The sequence below is a fragment of the Pyxicephalus adspersus genome, chromosome 3 (assembly GCF_032062135.1).
Source record: "Pyxicephalus adspersus chromosome 3, UCB_Pads_2.0, whole genome shotgun sequence".
In the NCBI taxonomy this organism is placed as follows: Eukaryota; Metazoa; Chordata; class Amphibia; order Anura; family Pyxicephalidae; genus Pyxicephalus; species Pyxicephalus adspersus.
Window position 1 is genome coordinate 105,829,997 of NC_092860.1, and position 25,302 is coordinate 105,855,298.

General features: G+C 35.0%; 1 protein-coding gene across 2 annotated transcripts in view; it reads right to left on the reverse strand.

Moving 5' to 3' along the window:
* Window positions 1-25,302, reverse strand: part of LRBA (LPS responsive beige-like anchor protein) — a 347,246-nt gene that overhangs the window by 51,843 nt on the left and 270,101 nt on the right. For both annotated transcript variants that reach the window (XM_072405905.1, XM_072405904.1), the window contains exon 47: window positions 6,919-7,086. In XM_072405905.1, coding sequence (XP_072262006.1) covers window positions 6,919-7,086 — 168 coding nt within the window. The remainder of the gene's footprint in view (window positions 1-6,918; window positions 7,087-25,302) is intronic.

The window sequence follows — 25,302 nt, forward strand, 5'->3', positions numbered from 1 at the left end:
AAAACAAAACTTGATTACTTTATAGTTGGGACTAAATAGTGCTTAAATTCTCTGAAGGTAAACCTCCACAGCTAAAAACTGACAACTACATAAAAGTTTTATATATTTTAATGACTAAACCTTTTAAGGGTACATGCCTGGGTATTATTTGTCATGCATATAACTAAATAGATTCTTAAAGAAATGTACTAATACATTACTCAAACTGATGGTAACAGTAGCAAAACTTCTGCTAATGTGAAACACATACCCATCTAGGGCAAACAGAAATCCATTGGGGTTCATTTACTAAAGGAGTTTAGGTTGTTTACCTGGCCAAGTGAATTATTATTTTGAAAGAGAATTAATTGAGCTTAGTAAATGAGAAGAAGCTCTGCTGCCCTCAGCAAGTGCACACAACTCCTGTTTTATTCCTTGCATGCATTTGCATCACTCCTTTGCATATATATATATATATATATTTATATATATATATTTATATTTATACATACACACATATACAGACACGAGGACAGTCACATTTGCTCATAGTGATGCACTGTGTTGTTTCTCATGAACAGTAGTAGCTTTATACCCTAATAAATCCTTCAAAGAGTAACGTTTAATCCTAGGTATTCTTTGTGTAGAAATCATGAAATGCTATGCTTTGTATTTCAATGAACAGTACCAGGGACGCCTGCAGCAGCATCTTCTCTAGAAAATGAATTGTAGCCCTTTTGTTATTCCTGATCTATACCAGTAAGGCTATTAAAACAGCATTAACATTTGAAAACAGCTTTGTATTATAAAATGAAAAAAAAAAATGATTTTATAGACTCGGCAACCCTAAATGTATTATGTTTGGCCTTACTTGTCACTGATTGAGATGGACAAGATTGTGTAATCTGGAGTGAGAAAAGTTTGTGTAGAAGGACAATGCTGAAAGTAGAGGTCAGTGGTTGGAGGGAGCCGAGAACATGCTGCACATATGGAGACAGTTAGGATAAATACACAGGTTTGTTACTTTTGCTTTGCAGACGCAAACCCAAAATTGCTTTTTTTCATGACTGTCTGATAGAACTAAGGTTGTGAATGGAGAAATAAAAACAGACCGACTATAACAAGAAAGAGCAGGATGCTGAACATAGACGTTTTATAGGCAGTCTAATCCATAAAAGCTCTGTGACCCCTCATATATTGAGAACAGCAATTAAATAGTAAAATCTCTAATATGGGCTGTGACAATAAAATGCTTAATTAACCTACTAACTCATAACTTTTCAGTGGGAGTTGGATTACTCAGAATATGACCATATGTACAGTTATGTAGCTAAGGCCAAAACTGAGCACTTTAAAGATACATTGTCTTTCAGACACCAAGAAGGGAGCATTAAAAAATAATTTGCTAGCACTTATTGTGCACTGATTTACTTGCACTGTAATACCAAAAGTCACCCAGTATTATAATACGTCAGCGTCACAATTTGCTATATTAAAACAAATTTAAATATCAATGTACTTATAAAGACTAGATACAGAGTGTGTGTGTGTGTGTATATATATATATATATATATATATATATATACACACACACACACACACACACACACACATACATACACATACATACATACATACATACATACAGGGGTACTAATATATTTTGGTGAGTTGTCAGTAAATTCAGTAAATTGAGTTAACCTTGAAGTAACTTAAGTAAAGTAAAACCAACACTCAGGAGGAGATAGAGCTTTTGCACAGTTGCTTCCAAAAACTGTATCAAAGCTTCACCTACATGCATAAAATGGTTAAGTTGAATGGGAGCCATTAGGAGTGTGGTTGAGTCTGCTGTACAATACTACAGTCAACCATAAGTCTGAAATGGATGGGCCTAAGTGAAAAGCAGCCCCTACACCTGGTACCCACATATCACTTATTGATGAACCTTCACTTGTTTAGGGTATTTGGAGGGCTTGAATCGCTCCTCTATAAGCATTTAACTATTATTGCACTGCAGTTTTGTTTAACTATTATAACAATTTTGATTTTTTTGATTTTTTTAATGCTCCTGAACATTTCCTTTGGCACCCTGCCCACATGACGTTTAAATCCAAAAACAAGTCCATTAAAAGTATACCTGTGTTCAGGCAGCTTTGTCTAACATAGAACACATCTAGTACACATTAAGGAATTCCAATATTGCAAACATCTTTTGATTTGATATATATAATTCATGGTCCAAACCATGCTCACAAGTTTGTTTAGGTCTGAATATTTAAAATTCATCAAAACGTTTGATATAATACAGGAAACCATTCATGTCTAAACATAATTACCAGCTTTTTTTGCACAGTTTTCTAGTAGCAGTAACACAGCTCAGCCATGAGCTCTTCCAATGTCTAGAAAAAGATACAGTATGAAAAAAAGAAAACAGACCCAAGCTGGTTCCTGACAGTTACATCTGTTGGGAGGGCCGAAATATAATCCTGACTGCCAATCTGAGACAAACCAGCCAGTCAAAGCAGACACAAGCAACAGAAACAAATGTCACTCAATGGCATTCAGAGGCAGTGAGTTCATGGATAATTTCAAACAGTATCTATGTCTTTAAATCTGATAGGCTTGTTCTAAACACCTTCGGCTCTGGATACTGGGGACACATGGGGGCCGATTTATGAAATGTATGCTAATCGAAAGTTTTTGGTTCCCATAGCAACTAGTTATCAAAATCCACATTTCATATTGTAAACCAAAACTTTTAAAACCAAAAAATTTATGAAATGTATGCTAATCGAAAGTTTTGGTTCCCATAGCAACTAGTTATCAAAATCCACATTTCATATTGTAAACCAAAACTGCAGAAATATAAGGCAAATGTTAACTGGGTGCTATAGGCAACAAGAATATTTACCAAGAACACTTTCAATGCATTAGCCATAGAAGCAATTTGCTATTATTTGGTGGAAAAGAACAACAAATATGAATTTAGAATATCAAACTTTGTAGGAGGGTATTTTGTTTTAACATAAAAAAGATCAAACCATAGAACAAGCAAACTAATACAAGTGACATGATAATATACAATAAAGTATTACTGAGCTGTGTGAACAGGTGGTCTATATAATAAAAAGAGAGATAATAATTATGAATGAATCTAAAATGAAGAAAGGGATATTATCTACCTAATGGAAATTAAAATATTATCTAATGTTAATTAAAAAGCATGAAGTCTGATCACTTGCTTTGTGTACATACGGCAGTAAACATATCCCTCACTCTTCTAGTTCTGGAAAAAAAGCAAACCTAAAAATGTCTTGCAACATTCAGTCTGCATTAGAAAAAAAATGCACCTAGACAGGCTGTTTATTGTAGAATGGACAGGTAATGTGCCTTCTGCAATAAAATATCTTACTTGGCTATTTACAATCTGTTCTGCATGACCAGCTTAGTGTACGATCCTGGCATACCTGGCTGTCTGAAATGAATAAACTAGAGCAAGAGTTCCTTTATTCCAGCCTAGCCAAGCAAGATGGCTGAAAATCCAGAACCCAGGTCAGTGGCCATGAAGGAAAGAGTACTGTTAGCAAGAAGGTCAATTTATTTTGTAGAATATGTATTGCCTATTCCCAATGCAATAAAGAACCTACTTGCACATGTTTTGTTATTTTAATATACAGGTCTACTTAAAGAAATATACTGATCAGCATTTTATTAAAGGTAATGCATCCTGGTCATGTAACCATTCTCAAGGATTTACATATGAAGGACTGACATCAGTAAGGCTGTTTCAGCAGAGTTGACACGGTCTGAATATGGCTTTACTATTGTACTTTTGGAAAAGACCATTCAATAGCTGTCCCATGACTAAGCATGGTATTAATACAAAACAACCATTATAACAACAAAACGACCATTTTTATTTAAAAGGAAAGATAACTAATGGATTTGGACATGACAAAGCACTATATAAAAAGTGTTGGTCCTAAAAAGAGAGGTATTTAGGCATGCCTCACAATAATATATTTAATTTTGTTATAGGTGCCAAATGCCATCAATAGCAAATTCACGGGTATTAAAATTGTTACTAAAATGTCTAATTATTTTAGTATGCATTAGCTGGAAAATTGACTGTTAAAGCCGGTTAAAGTTTATCCAAATTCATGCACTGTGAATGGGTGTGATTATAGTGTACAGTAAAATCAGTAAACATTTGCAGTACAGGAAATGATGTAGTATTTATAGTTCCTCCATGATGGGCTTTTACACCTAGATTCTAACAGAGTAAAGCAACAGTCTGCACGGTGCTCTAGTCATGACTTTTGTAACACTGACATAAATTGGGTAAATTCACTCCTAATCAATTTCACAAACAATAGCTTTAAATGTATCTGCAACATTGCAAATCCTTTTTACTTGATTTATAACAAAGGTCAGCTAAGCAAGAAAACCTGTACAAAATGCTTCCTAAAGTATTTAACAAATGTTAACAATGCATAAAATCTGATGTTGTTTATATATGAAGGATAGTTTATGGCCCAGTGGGGTTCTGGAGTGATGTTGGAACCTAACCACAACATGAAAAAAATAATTCACAGAAACAGAAATATTGTTTATGTTACATTATATTATTGCATCATAAGGGATGTCTGAGTGTGCAAATAGGAATGAAGATGTATTTCATATACAGTGGATTCATCTACAGCCTTTAAGCCAAATTTGCATTTTATCACCTGAAAAGGTTTATAGGATAAGATGAAAGTGAATTCAGCAAGACTTTGCTAGGTACTTATTTTACTACTTAATCACTATTAAATACCAAATTACTAAATTGTTACCTGGGAAGCTTTTCTGATTTGGGCTTCTGACACCATCCTCTTTCCTAATCTCAACTACATAGAGAAGAGTAGGTTGAGTAGTTCACCACAGATAGCTTATTTAAAATGAATGTTTTGACAAGGATTTACAAGGATATTGGATTTTAATCAGGCCAACATGTTTGTATTTTGTAGTCAACTGCTCTAAAGCTGTGTTTCAGGAGGATATCTGTAAATATAACAAGGCAGATTCTAAATACGCTAATTAGAGAGTTTTTAACTAGGAAGTGGAATGTGATTATTTTTTTCCTTTGGAGCAGTGTTTTTTAACTTTTTTTACCATGAGGGAACCCTTGAAATAACTTTTAGGTACCAGGGAGCCCCTGTCAATATTTATGATATGCCCAATTAAAGGTACATGGTAGTCAATTGGATGAATGGCAGATGCACAAATAGATCATGGGTGTCAGTATTAACTGACATGAGAGGCTTGAGAAACCCATACCAATGTTTTGAGATGCCTTTGCCAACCCTTTTTACCATGAGAGAACCCTTGAAATAACGTTTAGGTCTTAGGGAACCCCTACTACAATTGCTATATCCACAGCTCTTTGTACATTTGCATGGCGGTCAGTAGGAAGAATGCTTCTTGCAATGCTGGCCAGTGAAAAAAAATGTCGCCTCTACAGATAGCCAAAAAGATAAATCACCTAAACTGAGAGGTACAAATTGCTCATTTCTCAAGGAACCCCTAAGCAACCTCTGGATGAAACCTGGTTGATAAAGAGGAAAAAAAAGATATAAAGGTAAATAATATGAGGTAAAGGGGATATACCTTTATTAGATTAACTTTAAGAATAAAAAATGAAGCCAAATTAGCAAATATACTAGTAGATGAACTAGATAAATATAAAAGATACAAAGTATAGTAGCTCTGTTTTCCTTAATATGTCATTAAATGCAAGCTGTTTGAGTACCTGAATTAGACTTTGTGTCATTCTCATGCATTCTCTGTACAACACAGCTAAAGCGCAGGAGTGAGAAACAGCATGAGAAGCCAACGAACTGTGCTGCAGTGCTTACGCACAAACAAGAAAAAAGGCCATTAGAAGGTAAATACAGAGAAAGGAGCAAACTAGTCTGCTGCTTCTCTTTTAACTCAAGTAGTGGCTGTAGTAGGGACAAAATTTGGAAGTAGCAGCAGAGAGAAATTAGATCTCCTACTGTGCCAGACAGAGCTGTGCAAAGTTTAGGACTAAACATATGGACCTATAAATCCTTTGACAGATGAAAGGTGTGTTCGTTATAGTTATTAAAAAAACGCAGAAGTACCAATCAGTGGGGGTGTGCAAAAAATAAGGATATTATTTAAAGAAAATAGACCTTTTATAACACCTTAGTATTTTTAATACATCCAAGGACAACATGCAACATTGCAAACCGACACTGCCAATATACTCGTTAACATCCTGTTTGTGTTTTAAATGTTATCTGAGAACAATTGTTACTGGTCCAGGAAACTGATAACACAGCTTACATTTAGCATTTCTGCAGTCTGCACTGTACAATGTAGAGAGCAACATGTGCAGATGAGGAGAACAAGAAGGCTCTAGATGTATAAATTGCTTTTCACAATTGAATGTGTGAAACCTCACGGGAGTTATAGAGGGGAGGACTTGTATTAACATATGCAAGGGGGTTACCTTCTTCCTGCAGTCTTCGTGTCAGTGTATATGTAAATTCAGTACATTATAGAAATCATCATTCATGGCTAATAGCATTGAAATATTTGAATCAGAGAGCTATATGAAGTATTGGCTACCTCATCATTCATCTGCCTGTTTTCTGGATGCACACAATACAGGGCAGTCAGAGTAAATGTAAAGAAAGAAATAGTTAAAATGGTCAGGACTGTGATAAAGCATGGAGAATGAAGGGACAAAAAGGTAGACGTTATGTCCCTGGATAAATTAAAAGATTGCTTTAGGTGCATTCACTATCATAGAAAACTGAAAAAAAAAAAAAAAAAACACTCCCTAAGTACCATTACCGATGAAAGATGGAAGTAACAAAATACTTAAAGCATGGCTTAAGAATGCAACTTTTAAAGAACAATTACATCACCTCTCTTATGACAGGATCTGTTATGGAACTTAAATTGACTGCCCCTTCATAAGTCACGTAGTAGAACACGTTTAGTGCTCGAACAGCTTCTGGTCCCTGCTGCTTGTAGCCAAATATAAGATCAATCCATTGGTGGAGCTGGCATGACACAAATTCACTTTCCAAGGCCTGCAATAAAAAAATGATATGTCACAGACAAATATTAGGATAACCCTGTATTACATAGTTGTTGGCAGATCCATAGGAGATGGCACAGTCAATTTGAAAAATACGTGATAAGCATTAAGCTTTTGGATAAAAGAACGCTGCTCAAACTATATATGTGATGAACATATCTTGTATAGGTCCTGTATCTGCATCTATGCCATTTTCACAAATACATGAATGTGGTAAGGTTATATTTTCTATAACAACTCAATATGATGGTGTTAGGTACAAATGGTTCTCTACTAGTGGACTCTCTGTTCCAGAGCTACTTCTATTTCAATCACTCAACATGTACGGCTCAACTGAATTCATATTCAAAACAAATGTAACCAAGTATCTGGTTTTATTTTTCACATTCATAATTTTCAGAAATATTTAGTACAGTAAAATTACTACACGTAAGAGGTACTTAAGATATGTTGATGCACACAAATGAGCAATCCTTCAAAAGTCTCATTCCCAGTTAAATATGTACTATTTAAAAATTGCATATTGCTATATTTATACACAAGGACAAAGCTTTGACAAATATTGACACAGCTTTATTGTTAACATGTTCACTGTCCTCTTCTTGCAAAGTCAGGTTGACATTACAGCTGATAACAGTATTGTACAATCAATAACAAGTATAGATAACTACTCAACAAAAATGATGAACCCCTTTCATTAACAATGCCTTAAAAACACAGTCCGAAGGCCCAACATAAAAACGGCAATTGTCTTAATTTGTGAGTGGCACTTGAAACAAAAGCTCTAAATATGTTCAAATTACGGCAGGCTGCTTGATTGTCACTGCAGTCAGATGTCACATTAATGTATGACAAACATTAAACCATACGCTTAAATGGCAATTTATATCATTTAAATGTTTACTGCCAAAGCCTACCATTACTCATTTAAATGTGATTCTCTGACAGCTAATTCCAGCTAATTTTCCAAGATTCACTTAATTAGAACTTTTAATCAAACACTTTTAAATCTTTGGCCTGGTGCAAAATTTTAGCTGTTTATTGTGGGGGGAAAAATTCTTTGTCTGAGAACAATATATTAAACTATTGTTAAAAAATATATTAGAACTGCAAAAACTATCAAAAAAGTAATGCTATTCCTTTATTATTGAATTGGTGAATAATTGTTCTTAATGAAGAAAAGATAGAAAAACACAAAGGACAACAGAAATTATATTAGTGGTAGATTGTATGTGCACCTAACAACATATTGCTGGAAAGTGATAAATGATTTGCCGCTAACACTCTACCTCTAAAAATAATGCTTGGATTTATATGCCAGCAGATTTGATTAAAAGGAACACTTTATCTAATTTACAGCTTGTAATAATCCAGCCAGAACAAAGCCTACCTGTGATAACTATTCACATAAATATACTCACAAAATTAAAACCATAAAACTCAGTATTTAATCCTATTAAAAATTAATACATGTATAATTGCTTAATAAGAGACAACCACCAGAGATCTCATAAGTGTTCTGTAGGCTATAAAATCATGCAGAGAGCAGAAATAAAAGCGATGCAAATTTTCATGGTGGCCTATTCTTTGACAGCATTGGGTTTTATTTATTTTTGTGACTGAAAGCACAGAACAAACTCTCTTTTATTTCATAGGCATTCACCATATGTTGTACGTAGAATGTCTCTCTCTCTATCATATACAACATATATTCATATAATATTTTATTACTTTGATCACTATGGTAAAAACAAAAAAGTAAAATGTTGAAAACTATGTTACAGCATTTGGGTAAACTGTACATAAATACTGCATGGGTCATACACAATAAAAGGCAGATCTTGGATGAACTTGGATTCCAGCTTACCAAATTGCTGATTAGACATGGCAGTATTCAGCAGTGCTTAATAGGCCATGCATAAAAATATTTTTTTAGACAGTTGGATCTAACACCCTAAAGCCACACCACACAAACCAAGGATTTTAGTTGTAAGCACTAAAGATGTAAGCACTACACACTGCCCAAGATGGGTTTCAAACATAACCAATTACGCCAACCTACCAAATTACTTTTATTGCAGTTGCTACACAGTTGTTCGTTGTTGACCAACCTTGCAATTTTTTTGCAACGTGATTAACAATTCACAGGCGGATTGCAGATAGCAGTAGCAGACATTTGGTTCTAGTGACAACTCACATGTATAGACGACCAGCTGCAAGAGATACCTGTTTAAATTAAAAATCTGCTTTATAATTTAGTCCAAACTAGATATGTCTCTATTATTAGTGGTTTGTGTGCATATAAAAGCTTACACCTAATGTGTTATTCATTGTTTATTGAGGCCCTTTGCAATACATAATGAAAGCTTTGAAGTCAAATGATTCTGACACAGTCATGCAAGAACCTAATTGTGAATAAGGAAAAATCAGAACCTTTGTGACCCTACTGCCAGGACACAAGCATACTACTCTGAGTTCAATGTTAATGAAGCAAAGCATCTTCAAATAAGCTGGAGATAAGATTCCAACTCGATAGGGAGTTTAGGAAACATATATTGTCTAGCAGATGTGATCAGAAACCATAATTTATGGGCAGTATTAGGTAAAGTACTACTGCTAAACCAGTATACAAGATTCTAAAGTAAGAATGAGTGGAATTTGGCATAGTGTCTTTTGTAAAAAGGTTAGCTTCTGTCACAGATTTCCCCTTGTAGGTAAATGCAAATAAAGAGGTACATTTACATAGGAGAAGGTTATGACCATACATGTTATAATCTGAATGTACAGTCTAAAATTTTTCTTATTAAAAATTACTTAGCTTGGAGCTGATTGGACAGGCCCATGTATACCTTTTTTTTTTTGCTAGATCTAAACGTTCTGTGAACAGGATTCCCGATTCCAACAAACTGTCTTTGCCGTTACAAAAATAAAAGAGGGTGGCATATTGCTCTATAGTGTGAAAAAACAGATGAAGGGAAAAATGTATTTTTAAAAAAATAGAAATTTTGTCATGTACTTGTGTCAGGAGTTATTTGTCATGGAACCTAATACTTTTTTTTTTATTTAACAAAAATTACACTTATGAGTGCAGGTGTGCTGAAAAAATCCATCCATTCAAATCATGACCAGAGCTAATTTGTGAACATACATATAAAATAGTTCACAGCTCTCACTCAACATTTGCTCAGTGGAACATTTACTTGTTATAGACATTTAACAAAGCCATATGCATCTGAAATAGCTTTACCGTGCTTTCTGCCCAATACACTAACCATGGATAACTGCCTGCTTATCATTATTCTATTTGACATGGTTAGTGTTGGTGCTATATTCCTTTAAGAGATTAATCGTCTCTCCAGGTAAAACAATAAAGTGACACGCCGAGCCTGAAACAAATACGCACACCATAACAGATCGATTTCCAGATTAATCATAAAAGAGTGTGCACAGAAGGTATGCAATTTTCTGTTATCCCCGCTCTGTTAAGCTAATAAGCTACATTTTTAATGTGAAATGGGATGTAACCATAAATTATACCCAAGAGCAATGCCTGTACTTTGACAGAAGGTCTGATTAGAAAACAGCTTAGAAAAAGGAAACACATCAGAATGAATCACCCACTATGAATCTGATGGCTTTCCTTCAAATGTTTATTTAAGAGCCTGGAATGACAAGCTGCAGTTTAAGTTTGCAGGCAAGTCGTTCTATTCTATATCCTGTGATGCACACCACAGCACTAATGAGTATCATCTTGCTCTAAGCAAGCTGTTCGCATTCAAGCATCCCAGCACAAACCTTAGTTCCCTTTATTGGCTTTGTTTAACCACTTCAGCCACACACAAAAGGAATTTGTACCGTCTACATTCACTTTGTAAGAGCATAACACGGATGAACAATTTGACTCACAATCTGTCTTCACATCTAACATTGCACCTAAGATTTTTTGATCACCATGACGTACAGTGGCTAGCAAAATCAGCATAAGCATAGATGTGACTAAGTCAACATAGATCTTGTAATCTACTGACAAATCTATCAGTCTAGTAAAAATATTATTAGGGAAATAGTAAAAAATTGTATTTTTTAAATCTTACACTTCCATTAGAAATGATAACCACTTATGAGCTGTTCAGTACATTGAAGCTCACACATTGTAGTAGAAACACGGCTAAATGCCAGCAATGAATATGGTAGTAAACCACAGCGTTGTGTTGAGATGTTTTAACAAAAAAGATGCAATCTTGGTGTTCTGCCAACATTGTCTTAAATGCGTCCTGAGAGGACAACTTACATTAGTAGCTACTGTGTTAAGGAAACTGTAGACTGGAAGCAAACCAGAGATTTTCAATAGAGCACTAAATAAATTACATTTAGCTTTCTAAAATACTATATTGTGGATATTTTTTCCATTTTAATATTAAATGTTTGCTTTTGCCTTTTTCAATCCTTTGTTGCTTCTCAGTGCAGCAGATCTCTTGCTGTCTCTTTGCATTTACCTACTGTCTACATCCGTGTATTCTACAGATGGGTACATGGCATTTGTCACAGCAGGTTTCCAGATGGTGACAACAGTGGTCCATGCCAACTTCAAGTGTGTTAAAGCAGCAACTTTAAGTAACCACCAAAGGCCAGTGAGACAGGGTGACAACACTGAAGCATAGGAGACAAAGACAAAGATGTGGTGTAACCCTAAAGCAGGAAGAATCTGGACAAGTTTAAGCACAAGCTATTATTTTAAAGAGAACTGAAAACTTTAAGTGATTGAAAATAGCTTTTGGAAAAAAGACATTAAAATGTTAAGGCATATGTGAGTAAATAGGTTTTCCTACGGCTAGCCTTCTGTGGACCTCTGCTTGCAATTTTAAGCAACACAGCAGCATTGCTATCAATATCAATAGGCTCCTTTAAAATGAAAAAAAGTTATTTTTCATCTTACGCTTTGCAGCATGATGGGCCCATTTGCATTTTCTCTTTCTTATGTGTTTTCATAAATAAATAATAACCAAATAAATCCAACTGTTAATTTAGTAAGCATAGTGTATGTTCCAGGGTACATTAGGGGTGGAGTGAAGTGCCAAGTGTAGAATGATGACCTTCAGCTATACTCCAGGGGATGTGAAAATGAACACCTTCCTTAATTTTACCCTTTGCCTTCACAAAGGAATTGCCTCATTAAGGCTCATTAAATATGTGTACAACAAAGGGGCACTAACATCCCCCCTGCAACCACTCAGAAACCTAACAAAACCAATCAATTGTTAGTGTTCCCAAAGCTGCCTCTGAGCATCAATTATGCCCAATGTGTGCTCTGAGGAAAATTTGTAAAAAACTAAATCCACTAAACTGTCGAAGAGAAATATGGTACTATACAATTCAGCAGATTTATGAGAAAAATCAGAGGCTGAAGTCCAATTGTTAAGAATCGAATCAGGCTTTGAATAGGTTGTTGTGTGAAGCAGCACACAGATTGTCATTAGATTCCCCTGAGGCTCATTTCAGACTTGACAAAGTGTCTTAGACTGATATCTGTTTTTTTTAATAGGACCAACACTTGAAATATGCTAAAATGTACAGTGTTCACGTCACTGCAGCACAACTTCAACGCATAATAGAAAGAAAGAAAGAAAGAAAGAAAGAAAGGAAGAAAGGAGAACCTTGCATTAAACATTGGAAGAACAGAACTTAAAACTCCTTGTTATAATTTAACTACAGACTGCACTGAAAATGCAATGGGCAAATATTTCAAGAACATTAAGCACTTTTTCCAAATAATTTATCATTTCTGTAATCAAAATAAGTCAAATATATTATTTAAAAAAATGGAAAAACAAATTAAAAATATATAGTACATTCGGTGACAGGGAGTGTTTTATTAAACTCAACAACAAATATGCAAATCAATGAACTGTTGTTTAGAAAAAACTAGGGCATATTTATATCGTTAACAAGAACATCAATCTGCAGTAGAAAAAAAGATATCAATACTAGAATATGAACATTAAAGCTACATTCTAAGCAGACAGGTAAACACATGTATGGAAACAGTTTTCCCTACCAAATCATTTTTGAATAATGGGTTTACATTAGAACAACTTCCAGTGGTGTTTGCAGAAATGTTATATTATGCAGCTTGCGCAGTAACTTACCATAATCCTCCCTCCTACTGAGCTCTGTTTCCCCCACCTCTTAGATTGTAAGCTCTTCTGGGCAGGGTCATTTCCTCCTCCTGTGTCACTGTCTGTGTTTGTCTGTCTGTCATTTGCAACCCCTGTTTAATGTACAGCACTAAGTAATCTGTTGGTGCTAATCTTTTTTATTAATAATAATAATAATAATAATAACTTAATAGGGCTTTCATATTGGTGGAGTAAGGCTCCAATCAAGTCTAGAAGAAGTTAATGTAAGATTTCAGCACCACAGTTTCTGCATGAAAGGCCAACACACTTACAAAGAGGTAGGTAGACCCACCTATGGGGGGACCATAAAATAGGTCAGGGGGCAAGGGAGTGTGATGAAGTTATGTGAATCTCTTGGGTTTCATGTGAACTCTTTCAATACACATACTTTATTTTATTGTTCTGGGTAAATAACACCCAACTATATCCTATGGAAATTCTGCTATCATGCATGTTTGGAAATGTAAAACAACTTTGCTTTAATTTGGTATGCAACCTTCCAATCTATCTACCATGGTTCTAAAAAAACAGTTCTTGAGAAACAAGTCCATGTATGTAGGCTGGAAAATATAGTGGTGATCAATCTGTAAAGTTAGTACTGCACGAGTGGGATCTTGTTGCCATATACGTTTAGTTTGTGAAATCTACAGTATGATGAGATTCTGTATATTCAGGATATCACAAAAACATTGCTTGCAACATTAGGCCTGCACAAAAGTTACCAACATTTTATATTCATACTGTCCATTTGCATAAAGATATTTTAATTAGACGACCTTGAATAACCAGGCAGTGTATGGACATGGGCACACTCTGAATGTTGGGGGACCACCTGCCCACCCACCATATGAACTCCAAATTTACTTAGAGGCTAATTTTTCTGTAAAATATTTTTACTTCAACTGCCAAAAACATAACTCACCTGTAAATAAATAACAAAAATACTTATTCTATATTGGTATTTGACCAGGGATGGAGGGGTGTAATCATTATTCTTATTGATACTGGTGATAACTTACAACTAATTTTGAATAAATAGAGTGTGCATGAGGAAAGTACTTGTTTGGCATTAAAACTTTTGGTGATTCATTGGTCACTACTGATTGTTGAAATGCATGTGCAAACCCTAACAATTAAAGTGTATCTACACCCAAAACTTTTTTTTTTTGTATTGTAATAAATAGAGTGAGGCAAGTTTAGAACCCCTATCAGGTTTTATTGCTCTTCAGTGAGAAATTTCCCCTGCATTCTTGTGTGTGAATAGTTTTTACTGTGCCATGGCTAGAGAAATATCCCCCAACTCCTGCCCTGGGGAAAATCTTTTCATCAGACAAGCGGTAAAGAAGTTACTTCAGCGAAGACTCTGTCTGCTTTAAAACCAGACAGTGTAAACCTACTCTATGCAAAATTTAAAAGAGTTTAATTAGGATAAGTACAGTTCAATTTCTCATATTTGCTTCCTCTGTTTAAAGCAGACCCATCACCACAGTTTGCCGTTATGTAAAATAATGGCTATCACTTTTATATAATGAAAACATTTTTTTCGTTTTTTTACAATTTTTTGGGGGGAGGTCCCCTCCTCCTTCATTTTTACCGCCGCAGCAGTAAAGATTGAAATGGAAACCTGCAGCCTCCTGCAATATTTGCGCCACATATCCCATGAGGCCCATGGGCTACTCCTTCTGCACATGCCTGACATCTGCCAGGCGTCATCAGGGGCTTATATATGTAAAAAAAAAGTGCTCAATCTCACACATGCGCAGTAAGATTGGTACTTTTTTAACTTACATTTCCAGGAAGACATATGACCCAATCTTGTGCAGTGCAATTTTGGGTGACATGAAGAAGAACCGGGAAGAAGATGGCTGTATTAGTTCTATCCAGGGCTGAAAAGAAGAGGGAAGCCGAGACAGTGTGAGACTCGCTGGGGCTTTTCAACCACAAAGGTAATTTTTTTTTTTTTTTAATTTGCAAAATTTTTTGCAAACAAATACATACTGGTCCTATTAGAAATTCAGGGCTGCCTTATGTTTTATGTACACTTTCTGTGATATCTCAAGGAGCCTGATCAGGCCTGGCACTTCTTATCTTGAGACTACAGATCATTTATTGCTTATGTTGTAGAGATGCTAAGAAGGATGTGATTTATTAGTTGAGTCAAAGACAAGTGTGCAGGCCCGACACCATTCAGTCCAAAAACAAAAAGTTGTCACAACACCCACAACAGGAACTACAAGTACATTTTTACTTAAGTACATTTCTGGAACATCGTCAGGTTATTTTTCTCTACTGCATGTTTCTCCGCATGTTCACATCAGTTTCCTTTTTGCACTCCAGTTACCCCCACACTTTCAAAAACATTAAGTCATTTCAACTGGCTGTCTTGGAAAGTGTCCTGCTGGATACTGTGCACAACATGTACACACATAAAAAAAAAAAATACAAACTAAACAGTTTCTAAAAATGTCTGAATAAAAAAGGGATAAAACACAATGAAATTTGAATGTATTGAAGTAAAAAAGGTGTTCTTTTTTTTTAGTTTTTATCTACACTTTAAATGCATCTATCTGTCAACATTTATCGGTTTATATTTTACCCCGATTTCAAGCAGTTATAAAGTTTACATTAATTTGGTAAACATAAATGAACAGAACTCACTTCACGCAACCTTTAGGTATGAGAGCCATGAACATGACATTTTCTAGATTTGATGTACATGATCACTTGTTTTAGTGTAAACAATATTGTAAGGGATTAGTGTAATGGTGGCAAGATTCAACTTTGATATAGATAAAATAACAAGGAAAATGGTTTCCTGCAATAGAAAAAAAAAAGAAAAATTCTAGATAGCTAATACGTATATACACTTATCTAGACAATCTTAGCAGTAAATGGACTGGTGAGAAGAAAATAGGATTTCAGTAAACCTTGCAGCGTAAAGTAATCCAAATTCAATAGACTAAACTTGGCCTGCAGGCTCTCAATCCCACACACAGAGAAGTCTTGACCAACATTACCAGTGACCATGAAGTTATACTGATAACTACAAATGGACTCTGAGAAAAGCTACTATAAGAGTGGAATGCACTGCATAAACCTATGCACAGAAATTATGTATCCACACAAACTCCAGATAAAAAGCTAAAATACACAGATTTGTTTGGATTATATTAAAATATCCCCCTAATTAGAAACTTCTCTTTGTAACAAGTAAACTACATAAACAATCTGAAAATACAACATTACATTAAAAAGCCCTGGAGAATTGTTGAAAAAAATCAGCTGCAATACTAAGCCTAAATTTTAGTACTGTTCCCATAGCCTTACTGCTATATGATCCAAGTGGCATACCTCCTGATTTTATTATTAGCATTATTCAACCCACTTCTTGTTATCCCAGAGTGATAAGGTATACCAGCAAGTCATTCTGAAATAAAATGAGAAGTGGGGTATCTAAAAATGTATAGATATGTTAATACATATCAAGACAAACAGTTGTGCTCATCTTGGGTGAAAATCTAACAAGTCTATAGTGTTCTAACATTATCAATCCACCATGGCAGTATGATGAACATCCAATTGGGAATGACTGCTGAGCACTCTGAAGAAAAGCACAGACGTATGCCACTTGCTTGTTTTGTCCCATATATTGAACAGAATGTGAACTAGGTCAATGGATTAAAGTTGACTTTCTTGGTTTAATCAATTATACTTTAATTTTGGTACTTGTAATATATTTATATTCAGTGGTAGAACACGTTTTCTTTTTGATAGTCTAAAGCCGCATACACACGTGCAATTCTTGTCGTTGGAAAGGATCTTTCACGATCCTTTCCAACGATAAGAACCGCACAATGCATGAACGAGTGCTGTACATACAGCACCGTTCTGCTCTATGGAGAGGGGAGGGGGAGAGCGACAGAGTGGCACCCTGCTGCACGCTCTCCCCCTTCCCTTGCATTAGGATCGCTCATCGTTCATGGATCCGCCAGGACGGATCCAAAGACGATGAACGACGCAGGCTGTACACATGCCAGATTCTCGCACGATATCCGGCCGAAGCCGATTATTGGGCGAGAAAAATTTGACGTGTGTATGTACGGATCTTTCACTAACTCTAATTTAAACCACCTAAGTATAACAGGAGACAAAAGACAGTTTAACTGATGGTACCTCTGAGTGTAAAATTTTAGAAGGCCTACCTCACCTTCCATCACTTTCATGCAAATAAATGGGTAATAATTTTATGTTTAGGTATTAAACTTCTGACTACTTTATTGTCTTGTTCCCGCCTTCCCGAGTATATAAAATATAAATTATTTATAGTCTTATACTCCTGAGGGAAAGAAACAAAATCAGTTTTCCCATAAAGCAGAACATAGTCACAACTGAAGTTTAGAAACAGGAATAGCATTGAACAAAAGGCAGGAAAAAAAAAAAACAAAATAGCTTAAAGAAAGAATAAATATTATTTACAGGTAGATAGGTATAACAGCTTAAACAGCTCACATAGCTTATATTAGTGTCATAAAAGGAATTAAAGTTCCATTTTCAAAATTTGTGATCAGTCAGATCAGGTTTTATTGCAGAAAGAGACAGGCAATAAAACATACTTACCAGCCTGATCACTCTCCTAAACTTAGGACCTAAGCTAGGCAGCCCAGCGTAGTAAGCCCAGATATCCAGTGAATCCCAGCTTTCCCCTCCGGCTGCTAAATAAACTCCTACCTAAAAATAGGGTTTAGTTCCCTTTTAAAGGAATTTTGGGGAACACTGACTATTGAACACAAAATCTTAAATTCACACCCCTTGACAACTTCCTAACCATAAAACAGTACTCTGATGCAGAATAATGGGCTGGGCATTGCTATAAATTATATTAACCATACTAGTGTGCACTAGGGATAACCATTATTTTTTAAGCATATGTGTAATATATTAAACAAAAATGTCTTTAGAATCAGAGGTGGTGATTATTGGGCATCTGGTAAACGTATTCTTTTCCTAAGTGTAGGAAATGTTTATTTTACCTTTAGGAGGTAACCATGGAGTTTTTTTTTTCTTTTTAATACCTTGTCTTGAATTCTAACAAGTTTCTCTAAGCTGCTGAAATAGGATCACACTTTGTTCATTTGCAAATATTGCTCTATTCAGACACTTCGCTTCCACCATATACTATATACATGATGCCTAAAACATCTTCCTTACCATTTTCTAGCACCTAAATATATATATATATATATATATATATATGTATATGTAGTATCCAATTCTATTAAATTAAAACAATCATGATACCTAGAAGAAACCTGCACATTAAGCAGTATGAAAAAAAAAAACTGGCGTAGCCCATTCACTGCAGCATGGTGGTAGCACGTTCACTTATGTTTATGCAAAGGCTCAGATTTATTTGACAGCTTTACACCTTTGAGCAAGATATAATTAAATGTTTTGACAACCAAACAAAAACTATATAAATCTGAAAACTGTTAAAACTTAAACCATCTAAAGTCAGAATGATGGAAACCATCTCAGGCAGTACCATGACACATACCCTTGTGCATTCCTACAAAATGTGTACTTTTATTGAGGATACACAGGGAGCTTTATTTTTTCTTTTCCCTGCCAGGAATATGATAGAAATGGCAGCAGCTCACAGTTTTATAATAGAGTTTTAACTATTGCATTTACCAGGCATAAATATCCTCCTAACTAAAAACTGATGTACTTTAATGCACTAACCAGTATTACAAGGTCACGAGTATCTGATGGACAACATTGTAAGCTGCAGATTAGATACACACATACAGAGAGCTAAATCTTTCAAAATCTAGTACAAAATGTATTTAAAAACTGTGTGTGTGCATATATATATATATATATATATATATATATATTTATTAAACATAGCAGAATACTCCAGAAGCTGCAAATACCAAGCTGCTTTTTTACTGCCGACGCTTGTGTCCCACCCACTCTCAAGGTGCACTTCCGGTTGGTTGGCAGGTCTGCCCATCATGAGGCAAAAACTAGGTGTTTGAAGTGGAATAGAACAAGACCAGTGTCAGCAATTATGAAGCTCCTCAGGGCAAAATAAAACTTATACAATACATTACTATTACTTAGTATTAGTTCACCTAAATACAACTAAGAAGGAAAAAGGATGGAGGGACTTGGATATGAGAGATAGTAGTCCAAACCAAGGTAAGTTAAAAGGAATGCTGGATATGTGTGCTATTCATACTTTTTTTCATGAGCTGGCTATAGACATGAAAGAATTGTAAGAATTGCAAGCACAATTCAATCTTTACACATGGCTCACAATTCAAACTTTACACAGGGCTGGTATTTGAATCCTTTATCTTTTCTACTGAAAAGAGATTAGCCCTTGATCACCCAGACATTTAACAATTTACAAAATATCTTTGTATGATAGCAAGTGTTTTTATTGAAAGCATTGCTTGAAATGTCACACTTTCTTATAAGATATTGAATTTAATAAAAACCAAGAAAAAGCCATTTAGTTTGAATCTACTTAGTAAGAGAAGGACATCAGAACTCAATCAAAATGGATATTGTAAGCGATAAAGAATTTGTGGGCTAAATGTTTAGTATAACTACTAAAGAACACAGTTATTAGGATTCAGTTTATGTATGACCAAATCTGTGTGATAGTTCCCTAAAAGACAAAAAAAAAAAGGAAACCTAAAAAACAAAAAAAAAACAAAAAAAAAACAAATGTTTTCTTAATACTATGTTTGTGTTAGCTATTAGGAAATGAAATGATCATGATTCTTTCAGGTCCTGGATCATCTTTAGAGGAAAATGACAATTAAATGATTTTGTAACAGTTGGAAATATGAAAAAATGGGTAAGAAGGATGAAAAACCAATTTCATTAATAAACACTTGAGTACCTATGCATGAAGTATGTCAGATTCATGTTTGTGAAATACTGCATCTTCAAGTGACACTGCATGAACTCTGAATGGGTATTTTTGTTATGTAGCTTCAGAAGATTTATTACAGATGTTCATTCTGCATAGTGTGGGCACTCTATGAATGTATGTGCCTCAAAGGAATTGCTCTTCCTGATACTGCATACGCTCTTCACTGGAAGGCCCTCATTAGCAGCAATAAAACCACTAGATATGAGGTACATAAATGTAAATGCACTCAGAGAAGTAAAAATGCTGACCAAAAGCCTTCTTTATTTCCATGCAGCCCTGACAAGCTGTATAAAATCATGTATTGCACTTGGACAGTTAAGAGTACATTCTTACATAACAGGCTAAAATGTTATTCTGAATTTCATGCTACATCTGCAGGAGAATCAGAAGACTAATTACTACTGGCTCCATTGATTTCAATGTGACAAAGCACTTTGTTAAACTCAGATTAATAGTGTCCAACATAGATTTATAATTCTTTTGGAAATTTTTAACAACAATGTGTATTTTGTTGTTACTTATACATGGTTTCTGCCATATTTTCTTAACATGCAAGCTTCATAGCACTGCAGAACAGTTGATGAGTGCCCAAAGCACAGCAGTAAGGTTTAACTAGTTTAAAACAAAGGTTCCTACATGTGGAAAATAAAGGATGCAGTGTAAAAAATGTGCAAGGAAGTGAAAACTACATAATAAATAAAAAACTATTAATTTAAACAAAAGGTGGGAAAGATTACCACAGTTTCACTTTAAAGGTCTATGCTTATAAAAAAATTCAGGGGCTGGAAGCTACTGGATTTAATCACTGACAGGGTAATTGTTGAGATCTATGTTAGCCATGTTGTGAAGTCTTGATCCCGTTGCTGAAAATAAAATGGTTACAGTTCCCCTGCTGCAATCTTTAAGCTAATGGGAAAAAAATACAAATGGGGTAATTCAATTATCCTCAGCCTTAATCAGTGGGAAGAATTAGAATCTAATAAATACATGGATTTCTGAAAGTCCTTCAAAAACTAACAAGCAAAGGGGTAATTTTGCCAGCCAGGACAAAACCAAACACTGAAATTTATGTTTTAGATGGGCTAACACTTTAAACTATTTTTATACAGAACTAAACAATTAGCTGTAAAATATTTATATATATATATATAAATATATATATTAATATTATTTATTTATTTTGTTTAACATAATAGATTGGAAAATATTTACACATTAGGGATGATGGCAATATATACTGTAGCCATGTCAAGGTAACTAGGGGAAGGCATGACTAACACCAAGAAACTATTTAAAAAGGATTATTAAAAATTGATGTTTTTGATCAATTGTTATTCCACTGTGTTCTAAATATGTGCAACACTTACAATCCTTGTCATTGCCAAACGTATATGAATTTTTTAACAGAATTAAAAGCTTGACAGGAAAAAAGGTGTACAATCCATTTATTCTGTAACCTGTATATTTTAATACCATGCTGGCAGTGGGTCACAAAGTATGTCACAAAAATACAAGTGATTTCTAGCTGTAGAATTATCCAGCTTCTTTGGATACTGGCTTTCAAATATTCAGTTAATAATTCCATAAACCCAATTCACTGTGGTTTGTTCCAAGCGGATCAAATATGTGATGCATTTAAAGATATCATGTTTAGACTATGTGATAGTATATATTAAAGTTCTTGGATTATAAACTTAAGATTATGACACAAATGACAAATTGTGACAACTCAAACTGTGCTACTAGACTGAAAGAAAGAAAACAGATATTTTTCCTGGGCTGTACAACACACCAGAGACCTCCATTTATTATTTTTTAATAGTAAAACTTTTTTAAAATATTTAAAATCTTTGTAATCATATAAAAAGTTAGGACATAAGAAAGGAATATGTCTTTTTAGTTAGAGGGACAATAATAACCGTATATGTGATAATTGTTCATACTATCAACAAGTAAAAAAAAAAATTGCCACCTAACACAAACTTAACACTGGAGTCACCATAACATTAAAACTAACTGTATTTAAAAATCAGCACTGCAGTTATGAAGGCATGAGCCCAGCTAAAGGTAAAAGGGAGCAGTTGTTTATACACCGGATGACATGTTTAGGAACTAGCTCACATTCTCAGGCTTGGGGTCTCATTTATCATTTTCTAACTTTGGAGGATGGCTCCAGAGAAAGACAGATAAAAGAAGTAAAGTATCTGTTTATGTTCTATACATCAGGTAATTGAGTGGATCTATACAGTGCGAGTCTGCTCCGATCCCTGAGAACACAACACTGTAAATACTGTTCACTTGAAAGTGGTGACAGAGAGCTCTTCAGTCTAAATGCTCTTAAAGGGGGAACTCTAGCCTTTATTGAGAGACATTATAGGTACCAAGACTAATACTTCCTCACTCTAAAAAAAAAAAAAATGTAAAAATATCAGCTTCTATGCATTGAATGCCAGGAATGCATTTTAACCTAAACCTCACGCTTGCACAGGAAGATGTATATGTATTATAAAAATGTGTATAATTTTCCCAGTATATATTTCTATTAACCTCAATGGTCACCCCAGCTCCTTTTAGCCGGGTGCACCACCCGGCACTTTTCAGTAACCACCCGGCTGTTTTTGGGTGGGTCCTGAAGAGTTGGGTCACAATACAGGGACTGCCACCCGCCTGAAATTTCTTCCCACCCAGCTTAAAAAAATGTCTGGATTGAGCACTGAACCATAATGATGTCTTTATAAAAGAATGCTTATTTTGTAGTTTACCCCTAGGTGATAAGGTTTATCATCCCCTAATAAGTCCCTAGGACATTATATGTATCAAGAAATGTATTGTTTCCCTGGGCTGAGGGTTTTAGAGGAAAAGAAAAGTAGGAGTTTAAATGGCATTTAACATAATATAATAATATATCCTAATATAAATATGGGTTCAACAAATGTTTCATCCATACAATATATACAGATGGTACATGTGATATATGAAAAGTACTAGGTCTAACCCCTCAATCATTAGCGGTTTGAATCCTAGTAACTTAAAAGTACAAGCTGTTAGGATATTAGTCCATTAGGGAGTAGAAAGAAACCTGGGTCACTTCCTGAAGTGTTTCGCACATCTGCGGTTCTTCAGAGTAAGATAAAAGTCAGGAGTTTACATGACTTGTGGTGGATGGTGGCTCCCGCCACGGCTGGACGAGGCTGATCGCTGTTGGCGAGTGAAGAGCCGGGTGGAGTTTGGTTGTGTCAGGAAATGTTGGTCCTCCGTGTGGTGCTCTCTGCACAGTCCCACAGTATATCATGCATACAGTATATCACATGCACCCCCTGTATATATTGTATGGATGAAACATTTGTTGAACCAATAATGATGTCGATGCAAAGTTAGCTTTTTCGGCAATGTGACAAGGCAAAGTATATGAAGTTCCACATACAACATGTAGATGCCAAACTATACTAATAGTACTGTCATGACAATACATATTATAAAAGGATATATGCTAAACTATATATTGAGGCTTTCAGGCACCCAACTGACAACTTTGTTTTGATTTCTTTGCCCATCATATCACTCAACAACTGCACAACTACACCAACAGTTGCTTGCATGATTTTGCAAATTTTTAGCACTATTAGCTGCTCTGTAAGTAAAATAAGTGTTTTCACATCCATTGCCTATCCTAATAACAAACTTTACTGATAAAACAAACAAACATATTTTCTGCAATATTCATTTTCAATCTAGAGATTTACCCAACAGTTCTTTTTTCTTCTGTTGTGCTGTGCCCAGCTTGAAGACCACACTTTTTCTGAGCACACCCCATCCTGACCCTGCACCAGTCAGTACAACGAGAAGAAGCATAGTGATGAGCCCATAACTTTATCACTCTTTCTTTTCCTACCAGTATATTTATTGTTAATTGATTGGCTTCTTGTTCTGGTTCTTCCTTTTATACTCCAACTCTGCTTTATCATGACTGCAGGAGGTTGATTTGCAATGCTATTTAACAAAAAAATAATCTAAAGGTTTTTTTTTTTGTGTTGATTGGTAGTTATAAACTAACTAGCAGTACTATAAATACTAAGTATACCTTTTGACAACAATTTTTTATATTTCTATTTTTTTCTGTCTGTAATTTTTTTAGCACACTGGGCTACAAAAAAAGATGATTTTATATTATTATTATTACACAGAATTTATATAGCGCTGACATTTTACGCAGCATTGTACAAAGTCTAAAGTCATGTCACCAGCTGTCCCTTAAAGGGGCTCACAATCTAATGTCCCTACCATAGTCATATGTCATTAACACAGTCTAAGGTCAATTTTAGGGGGAAGGCAAATAACATAACTGAATGTTTTTTTGAATTTGAGAGTGCTAACCTCTGAGCCACCATACTGCTTGGTGTATTAAATTATTGACAATTTTACATATTGCCAACCTATTCTTTTTCCGGGGGGAGGGGGGGGCCTAGACAAGATTTGTAACCCTTGCCATGATTCCTACAGGGCGTAGGAACATGAATGCTTCTAGACAGGGAGGAATCTCGCCGGCAATGTTTCTACAGTAAGCAAGAAACCAATAGCTGCCTTAATTCTCCAGCAACTACCACATGCTGAAAATTTATCATGGAATCCCTTTAACTTTCCAAAGTACAACTGTTACAAATATTTACATCATGTATTTTACTGCATGATTGAGGGAAAAGATCAATATTGTCTATATCTAATTATTAATCTGGTTATACTGGACAGGTAAAACTACAGAAAATATATTTCTTGAGAAAATGATTGTGCTGCATATGTCTCACACAAATGGGTCTTTCATATTCAATCACAGTTTCAGAAACCCAAGATGTAAATGTTAATTAAATGAAGCTGTTTTCTTAGGATTCAATTTCACTGCTGTATTTAGGGATCAAGTTTCATATTGCATCACATGAAAAGCCTTGGAGGCTTGATATTATTTTCACCCAATTCAGAACTCCCAGTGACAGGACTACACAAGCTAAATACATCATTTGAACCAAATGACTGCTATAAGGTGGCTACAAGCAACAGCAAACATTCCTTTTAACTTCATCTATGGCAT